This window comes from Anopheles bellator, chromosome 2 (assembly GCF_943735745.2).
Source record: "Anopheles bellator chromosome 2, idAnoBellAS_SP24_06.2, whole genome shotgun sequence".
Classification (NCBI taxonomy): Eukaryota; Metazoa; Arthropoda; class Insecta; order Diptera; family Culicidae; genus Anopheles; species Anopheles bellator.
Window position 1 is genome coordinate 22,252,692 of NC_071286.1, and position 8,838 is coordinate 22,261,529.

Below are 8,838 nucleotides of genomic sequence, written 5' to 3' on the forward strand. Positions count from 1 at the left end.
GCGTCCCAGAAATGTACGCCGATGGGTACGGTGATTTGAGAAACAAACAAAGAGCAGCTCGATCAGCTGGATCGCCCAAGCGCCGGCGAGGGTCGTGGTAAGAAGGGCGCGAAACAGGCCTCCCGTAAGCGCACGCTGAAGAAGTCGATCTACGAGATTTACGAGCCGAGTGAACTGAAGCGGGGTCACTTTACCGATTTGGACAATGAGGTACGGCGTGTCGATATACCGGAACGGTTGCAACTTCGTGATGTGCCGGTGACCGGCGTTGCCGAAGGTTCGGTCGAGCTCGAGGAAGAAGCCGAATGGATCTACACGCAAGCGTTCTGCAAACCGCACGTCTCCGATCAGGGCCCCGTCACTCGGAAGCCGCCCTCGAACGTACCAAAGATCAAGCAGGCACTCGACTTTATGCGCAACCAGCACCTGGAGGTCCCGTTCATCGCTTTCTATCGCAAGGAGTACGTGCAGCCCGACCTGAACATTAATGATCTGTGGAAGATCTACAAGTTCGACTCAATGTGGTGCCAACTGCTCGGGCGCAAAACGTCGCTGCAGCGGCTGTACGAGAACATGCGCAACTACCAACTGGACAAGTTGATGGAAACTCCGGACGCCCCCATACCGGAGGAAATGCGCGTCATACGGGACGAAGACTTGGAGCGGTTGCGAGCCGTTCAGTCACCGGAAGAGCTGAAGGATGTCCATTTGCACTTCCTGCTGTATTACGCGCACGAGATCGCTCCGATGAAGACCCGGTTGAAGGAAAAAACGCGTGAGCAGTTGCGGGCGAAAAAAAAGCAGCGACCAAATGCGGCACGCAAACCCGTGCCACGGTCTGCAGACGGTGATCCCGAGAAGGACGACGCGAATGAGGAGGACGGTGGTGCAACCCTAGAAGGTGAGGCCGATGAAGGGGACGAGGATGAGTCGCGACTGGACGAGGATGACGAGGAGGGTGATGAGAGGGTTCAAGATCAAATTCGGTTAAACATTGACATCGGCCCCTACGCGATCTGTCGGAAGCGGGGGCTCACTGGGCTGACGAAACGCTTCGGACTGACGCCGGAGCAGTACGCAGAAAACGTGCGCGACAGCTATCAGCGGCACGAGGTGGAACAAGAGACCAAGGATCCCCTCGAGGTGGCCAAAGAGTACATGGGGACAAGCTTCACCTCGCCGGAAGAGGTACTGCAAGGTGGCGTGTTTATGGTGGCGCGCCAGCTCGCCCGGGAGCCGCTGCTGCGCAAGTGCATCCGTGAGCTGTTCTTCGAGCGCGCCAAACTGAACGTGCGTCCGACGAAGAAGGGCGTGAAGGAGATTGATGAGACGCACCCGTGCTACGGATTGAAGTATCTGCGCGAAAAACCGGTACGCGACCTGACTGGTGATCAGTATCTGAAGCTGACCATGGCCCAGGAAGACAAACTGCTGACGATCGAGATCGTCGACCGGATCGAGGGTAACGCGTCGGCCGATTTGCTCGAGGAACTGAAGGCCCTCTATTATCGAGATGAGTTTGCAAAGAACGTGCAAGAGTGGAACCGGTTGCGGGCCGAGTGTGTGGTGCTGGCCGTGAATCGTATGGTCGTGCCGGAACTGAAGCGCGAACTGCACAACACTCTGCTGGCCGAGGCGAAGGATGCGGTGCTGCGCGTTTGCTGCCGTAAGCTGTACAACTGGATCAAGGTGGCCCCATATAGGCCGCCCGTGCCCGATTTCGACGATTACGAGTGGGAAACGACGCGTGGTGTGCGCGTCATGGGTGTGGCGTACGTGCCCGACTTCACGCAGTCCGCATTCGGTGCGATTATCGCACCGGACGGTGAGGTGACCGACTATCTGCGCATCCCGCACCTGCTGAAGAAGAAGAACGCATACCGCGAGTCCGAGAAGCAGTGCAAGGAGACCGATCTGCGCACGATCACAAACTTCATTCGCAGCAAGAAACCGCACGTGATCGTGATCGGTGGTGAGTCGAAGGATGCAATTATGGTGCAACAGGACTTTGTGGAATGCTTGAAGCGATTGCAGGAGGACGAACAGTTCCCGCAGGTGGCGGTTGAGATCGTGGACAATGAGCTGGCCAAGGTGTACGCCAACTCGGCCAAAGGAAGTACCGATTTTCGCGAGTATCCGGCGCTGCTGCGGCAAGCGATATCGCTGGCCCGGCGTGTTCAGGACCCGTTGGTAGAGTTTTCGCAGCTGTGTAACACGGACGAGGAAATACTGTGCCTACGCTACCACACGTTACAAGATCAGCTCTTGAAGGAGGAACTGCTGGAGAGCATCTATCTGGAATTTATCAACCGAACGAACGAGGTCGGTGTGGACGTGAACCTGGCGGTCCAGAACCCACTGACGGCCAATTTGGTGCAGTTTATCTGCGGGCTGGGACCACGCAAGGGCCAAGCCCTGCTGAAGGTGCTGAAGCAGACGAACCAGCGGTTGGAGAACCGGACGCAGCTCGTGACCACCTGCCACATGGGGCCGAAGGTGTTTATCAACTGTTCGGGCTTCATCAAGATTGACACGAACTCGCTCGGTGATAGCACGGAGGCGTACGTGGAGGTGCTAGATGGATCCCGGGTGCATCCAGAGACGTACGAATGGGCACGCAAAATGGCGGTTGATGCGCTCGAGTACGACGACGAGGATGCCAATCCGGCTGGGGCGCTCGAGGAAATCCTGGAGGCGCCCGAGCGGCTCAAGGATCTCGATCTGGACGCATTCGCGATCGAACTCGAGCGACAGGGCTTCGGTAACAAGAGCATAACCCTGTACGATATACGTGCGGAGCTGAACTCGCGGTACAAAGACCTGCGGACACCGTTCCGGTCGGTGACGGCGGAAGAACTGTTCGATTACCTCACGAAAGAGACCCCGGAAACGCTGTACGTGGGCAAGATGATGCTGGCCACGGTCGCCGGGTTTACGTACCGGAAACCGCAAGGCGATCAGCTCGATCAGGCCAACCCGGTGCGCAACGACGACACTGGCTTCTGGCAGTGCCCGTTCTGCATGAAGACGGAATTTCCCGAGCTGTCGGAGGTGTGGAACCACTTCGATGCGGGCGAATGCCCTGGCCAGGCAACCGGAGTGCGGCTACGGTTCGACAACGGATTGAATGGGTTTATTCACATCAAAAACCTGTCAGACAAACATGTGAAAAATCCTGAAGAACGGGTACAGGTCGGTCAGACGGTACACGTGCGGGTGACAAAGATTGACATCGAGCGCTTTTCGCTCGAGTGCTCGTCAAAGAGTTCGGATCTGTGCGATCGCAAGAACGAGTGGCGCCCACGGAAAGACCCGTGCTACGATCAGGACCAGGAAGAGACGGACACCAAGAAGGAAGCAGACTCCAAGAAGCAGCAAGCCCGGCAACAGTACGTGAAGCGCGTGATCGTTCACCCGTCGTTCCATAACATTTCCTACGCGGAAGCCCTCAAGCTGCTAGAGAGTTTCGAACAGGGCGACGTAATCGTACGACCGTCCAGCAAGGGCTCGGACCACCTGACCGCCACCTGGAAGGTAACGGACGGTATCTACCAGCACATCGATGTTCGCGAGGAAGGCAAAGAGAATGTGTTCAGTCTCGGCCAGTCGCTGTGGATCGGGAACGATGAGTTCGAGGATCTGGACGAAATCATTGCGCGCCACATCACCCCGATGGCAACGTACGTGCGCGATCTGCTCAACTACAAGTACTACCGGGACACGGACGGTGGCTCGAAGGAGAAGGCCGAGGAGATCATACGGGCCGAGAAGCAGAAGAACCCCAGCAAGATCCACTACATCGTGTCCGTTTCGAAGCAATACCCGGGCCGCTTTCTGCTCTCGTACCTTCCGCGCACCAAATTCCGGCACGAATACGTGACGATCACTCCGGACGGGTACCGGTTCCGACACCAAGCGTTCGATTCCGTCAACTCGCTGCTCAAGTGGTTCAAGGAGCACTTCCGAGATCCGATACCCATCGAGACGCCCAAGAGCACACCCAAGATCGGTAGCCTATCGGCCTCCCGCACCCCGTACGGTAGTACGCCCAAGTTTAGCGATCTTAACAGTAAGTTCACGAGCCAGTGATCGATCGACGGCGGTGTCATTTTCTAACACGCATTCTTTTTTTCCGTTCCCAGGTGAAGCCATCGAGTCTGTGGCAAAGAACATGCCCGCCCATATGCTAAGTTCGCTGTCGGCCGCGGCACACAATACACCACACTATTCCTTCACTCCGCTGGAGTACGGATCGAGCAACTATGTCACCACGGTACGAATCGAATGCTGTTTCTAGATCAAAAATTTTCGCTTACCAATTTTTCTTATTTTCAGCCCTACACACCGAGCGGTCAAACACCGTACATGACCCCGTATCAGCAAACACCACACTTTTCGCAAACGCCTGGCTACGGCACCTCGACGCCGTCGCAGTACTCCAACAAATCGTCCTACGGAGGCATGTCGGCCTCGGGCCATCCACCAAGCAGTCACGCGTACAAAACATCATCCTCCCGCACTGGTATGGGTGGAGGTGCGAGCAGTGTGGCCAGCAGCAGTAGCAGCCTTATGATGATGCAGCAGCAACCTTCACCGTACTCCAACAGCAGCGACCATCACTATCGCACCCAGCCGCCCCGGAGCGTCGAGTACGATAGCTGGTCGAAGGCGACCGACTCGTGGAGTAATCGCACCGGCAGTGGAAGCAGCATGGCAAAGGGACACCATCAATCGTCTGATCGAAGGTAGATTGCTGCGGTGAAGAAGTTGTTAGTACGTCCAACGGGTTCTTTAATTGCTCTTTCGCGTCCTCCCTCTTGCAGCTCAATGTCCGGTGCCGGATCTTACCGTCAGCATCACGGCGGAAGATCGAGCGATTCGGTGTCCTCGTCCAACTCGCACGATCATCGCATGACACCGAAAGCGAACTCTTCCAGATATTCATCCAGTGGCCGATCGCCAATGCCACCACCGTCCGGGCCGCCACCAGCCCAGGCCCAGCAGACCCCAAGCGTTTCGCAGACCCTTGGCGACGCAACGCCACTGTGGGACGAGTAAAGTGTCATTCGTGAGCGGTGTGCGACTGCACAATGGATCTTACACTCGTGAGTAACGATCGGTGAAACAATGGACGCCGTAACAAGGAAACATATGATAACAATCAGAGACGTAACGTTAGCGAGTAAGGCAACAAAACAATTGATCGCAAGAAATATAATATTAGGCAAAGTAAACATGTAAAAACATGTATGGCGTGCAGAATTTGTGTATATGATCTTCCGAAGGCGTCAATAAGCCCCCAGGTTTTTGTCGTTTTGAGTAATATTCACAGTTAGTTCATCCAACACGCTCTAGGGGCTGTGAGGTCGATAGGCTCAAGGCCGCGAAGAAAAGGGCGGCCTGTTGAACGTGTCATCTGCGCACCAGGAAGACGCAGCGGCCCTGTGAGCAGATGGACTGGTGAATCAAGGACGGCAGGCGGTTGTCTTTCGACGAACAATTTACTTACGTGGACTATAAACTGGTTTAAGCAACCACCTGGAACACTCAGACCGTTTCATCCTTGCGCTTTCTTTTGCTTACTTTTTTGTCGAACACCTTAATAAAACTGTTTTTTTAAGTATCACAACCGGTTAGTGTAGTTCCCGATCAGGTTTTATACAATCAAATCAACGAGTGTTTTCTTTTGCAGTGTGTGATAATTGCCGATAAACCTGTGGCTTTTTGCCTCCATGATCGGAGCAACGTTTCCGACAACCCAACCGAATTCGCCAATAGAACCTTTCTCCCGGAAAGCCGGTTTGTTTTTACTTTTCCTTTTTGGTACGCATTTTCATCTTCTCTTTCCTTTCGGTGCGGTGTGTCCTGCTCACTTGGCATTGGCGCGCGTTCAGTCCGCACCGTAGCTAACTGATCATGCACCGGCCGCGTGCTCGCGCTGTGCTAGTGAAACGATATCCATCCCCCAAAAACGGGCCCCATACGTACGGGTGACGTAGCATACCCCAACAAACCGGAATGGGATTTAGGCGTCGGCGGCCGCGGTGTGATCTGCGGTACCCTGGTGGCGGTAGCAAATTCGCTTGAATGATGATGAGACCCAGATCCGCCGATGGTGAACCGCTTTTAACCGGTTCGCAAGGAAAAGACGCGGCGAGGCGGTGCGCGGATTTATCGGAAAAGTGTCAACAAAGTATCGGTTTTTTTGTTTGTTGTGTTTGTGTGGCGCGGTATGCGGCCACTTTTTTAAGATTCTTCTCTCTTTCTTGCGTATTGCAGTTCGTTCGTTTTCTAGTTTTACTTACTGCGCGATGTGTGTTGCTGTGGAGGCCATGTTTTGTTGGTTTTCATCCTTTTGGCCAGCTTTGGCTATCGGCTGGCTCGCGAGCGACCTTTGTACCCTTCGCAAGCGTGATGGCATAAAAATTGGTTTCCAAAATTTTCCATTCACCGCCATTTATGTCGCATCAAGTTCAAGTTGTTGCTTTACATTTCGAACTTATAGGAAGATAATTCTTTATGTTTTTAAATTTTTTAACTATCTTTAATTGTTTCTACAGCACCATTGCGTGTTGCATGACATAAAAAGCAAAGAGGAATTGAAATTGGCAGCATATAACTTCATATTTCTAAGTATACGTGCAACGGTCATTACGGCAACTATCGTAGGAATTCATTGCATGCTGCTGCTCCAGGTCAAGCAGGTTTGCGGAATTTCCCAAGGTCCAGTTCTCTCCTAATCCTTTGGCAATTGTTTGATTATGCATACACGTTATTCAGTAAGTGACGCAGCGTAGAGAATAACGTTAGAATATGCACGTAAGCACTTCTTTCTGTAGGTACAGTTTATTTTATTTTTTATTTTATAAGTCATGCCAAATGTTCGCAGTATTGAGTGTATGTATTCGAAAATTGTGAACCATAATTTTATGAGTTCTTCCACCAACAGCAGGTTGAGGATCGTCTTTCGATACGCACCCTACCCTGACCATACACACTTTATGGCCATACGAAGAACGGCATCATCAACCTGTAGAGGTGGTCCCTTGAACCATCCGTCAGCGTTGTTTTACAACTATCTTGTTGTAACAGTGGTGTACTGATTAATTCATCAGTAGGAAACCCGTTCGTGGGACAACCACACAAACCGAGCGTGGCGTGGCGGTCTCTATTGGGCTGTGGGGGGCGGAACGGAACGTAGACGTAAAGGCTGCCACCTAACTAGTGGCCGTTTCAAGACGGGAACCAGTTTTTTGATTCGCATTTTTTAGAAAAAGGCGGCAAACTGGCGGCGAGAAAAACCACGAACACGGTCACCACCAGTAAAGATGACCGGCCGCTTCGCCGTCCCTCCGTGTGTGGCCGCACGAACCCGGCGCAGCACTCGTCGTATAAAAGTAAGAGGACTAGGTTCGGAGCCGTCAGTCCGTTGTCCGCAACCGTCGTGTTCTGATTGTTTCACGAGAGTGCAACCATTCCAAATTGGCTGCATGTTGCATTTACTGTCGAATCTAAGCAAAAAATAAATTGGTGTCAATGTTAATAGTCAAACCAGACTCAACGCTCAAGTTTCTGCCATCCGTGAGGTACATACTTCTTTTTCTCTAACCGATCTTCGGGAGCTATACGTGACACGTGCGTTTAGGAAGTTTTAGGAACTAAGGCCAAAGGAAGACTTCTAGTACTGTTCGCTTCAGATGGCAATAGGAAGCAAGGAAGGTTTCTCCTTCAACTAGCTACCCAGTTCATGAGCCAGTTCGTTCAAATTTAACTCATTTGGTTTAAATTGATCGAATCGAGGATCTTCTCCGATAGTTCATCCTTTCCTACTACACTACGATGTGCAACGAGTGATGTTTAAACCGGTTCCAGATTGCACGCTCCCAGAAGCGTGACTACGTGGAATATAACAGCTCTAGCTTTTCGGGATAATTTTTCCTTTCTTTTTCGACATGGCCGTTGCAGTTCAGTCCAATAGGCCAGTGAAATGACACGGGTTAAAGGCACGATCGATACAGGATTTCCGTTGGAGCCGCTTCTTGATTCTAGATTTGGTTGATTAGACATATTGAGTAGCTTCAGTACGAATGCCCATTACGGTTCGTGTAGGTCGGAATGTTGTGTAATGGATTCCATTTAGGACAGTTCCAGGAGAGTTCCTCGCGAAACTATTCGTTGTGCAAAAGTTCAACTTCGTTGCCTAACTCCCGCACGCATTTGTTATTCCTCTTTGCAGGCTCATCAACAACTTGAACATCCGCAAGGGTAGCCGCACGGGAAACTCCGGCAATCATCTTGAGTTCCAGGTGCTCACACAGATCCAGTACGTACCCTGATAGAGTAACGAGCCGAAACCGAAAGCTTCACAATGCAGGACCGTTCGTGCACCGCGACCAAACAGAGCCAAAAGTCTGCCTACAATACGCCCTCGGTTGGCAACATGAAAAAGAGCACGGGTCAAAATCAAAACTCGGCGGCGGATCGCACGAAGACGGGCTCCAATGGAAACTGGGGTCCGCACTTCAAGAATCGGGAACACTTCAACAGTATGCACTTTTGCTGAGCCTTGAGTTAGTATTTTTTCAAATTCCGTTCCGACTGAAACGCGCACCCGGAGGGCCCACTTTAGGGATGGATATGAAAATTATAAAGTCAATAAAACCCCTCTAAGTTATTTTGAACATGCTGGCTTGCGAATCGCATCGTTATACCGTCCTCTGGACGAATTTATGGATCGTTCCAAACTGGCCTGTGATTCTGACTTTGTTTACCAGCGGATTAGGAGTGTGTTGCGTCCCAGAAATGTACGCCGATGGGTACGGTGATTTGAGAAACAAA

General features: G+C 52.1%; 2 protein-coding genes across 2 annotated transcripts; both read left to right on the plus strand.

The window, feature by feature from the left end:
* The first annotated feature begins 396 nt into the window (after window positions 1-396).
* LOC131211879 (transcription elongation factor SPT6) lies at window positions 397-5,488 on the plus strand. Its single transcript, XM_058205542.1, has 5 exons — window positions 397-828; window positions 907-4,069; window positions 4,143-4,273; window positions 4,336-4,745; window positions 4,824-5,488. Exons 1-5 carry the CDS (start codon window positions 412-414, stop codon window positions 5,056-5,058), a joined length of 4,356 nt encoding a protein of 1,451 aa, XP_058061525.1. The 5' UTR covers window positions 397-411; the 3' UTR covers window positions 5,059-5,488.
* A 1,928-nt stretch (window positions 5,489-7,416) lies between these two features.
* On the plus strand, window positions 7,417-8,681 carry LOC131210110 (uncharacterized). Its single transcript, XM_058203310.1, has 2 exons — window positions 7,417-7,586; window positions 8,237-8,681. The coding sequence occupies exons 1-2, from the start codon at window positions 7,537-7,539 to the stop codon at window positions 8,334-8,336; spliced, it is 150 nt and encodes a 49-aa protein (XP_058059293.1). The 5' UTR covers window positions 7,417-7,536; the 3' UTR covers window positions 8,337-8,681.
* The last annotated feature ends 157 nt before the right edge of the window (window positions 8,682-8,838 follow it).

Coding starts and splice junctions, on each gene's coding strand:
- LOC131211879 (XM_058205542.1), top strand. CDS start 412: ATGCGCAACCAGCACCTGGAGGTCCCGTTCATCGCTTTCTATCGCAAG. Junction 4,070..4,142: donor CAAGTTTAGCGATCTTAACA/GTAAGTTCACGA, acceptor TTCCGTTCCCAG/GTGAAGCCATCGAGTCTGTG. Junction 4,746..4,823: donor CATCAATCGTCTGATCGAAG/GTAGATTGCTGC, acceptor TCCCTCTTGCAG/CTCAATGTCCGGTGCCGGAT.
- LOC131210110 (XM_058203310.1), top strand. CDS start 7,537: ATGTTAATAGTCAAACCAGACTCAACGCTCAAGTTTCTGCCATCCGTG. Junction 7,587..8,236: donor AAGTTTCTGCCATCCGTGAG/GTACATACTTCT, acceptor TCCTCTTTGCAG/GCTCATCAACAACTTGAACA.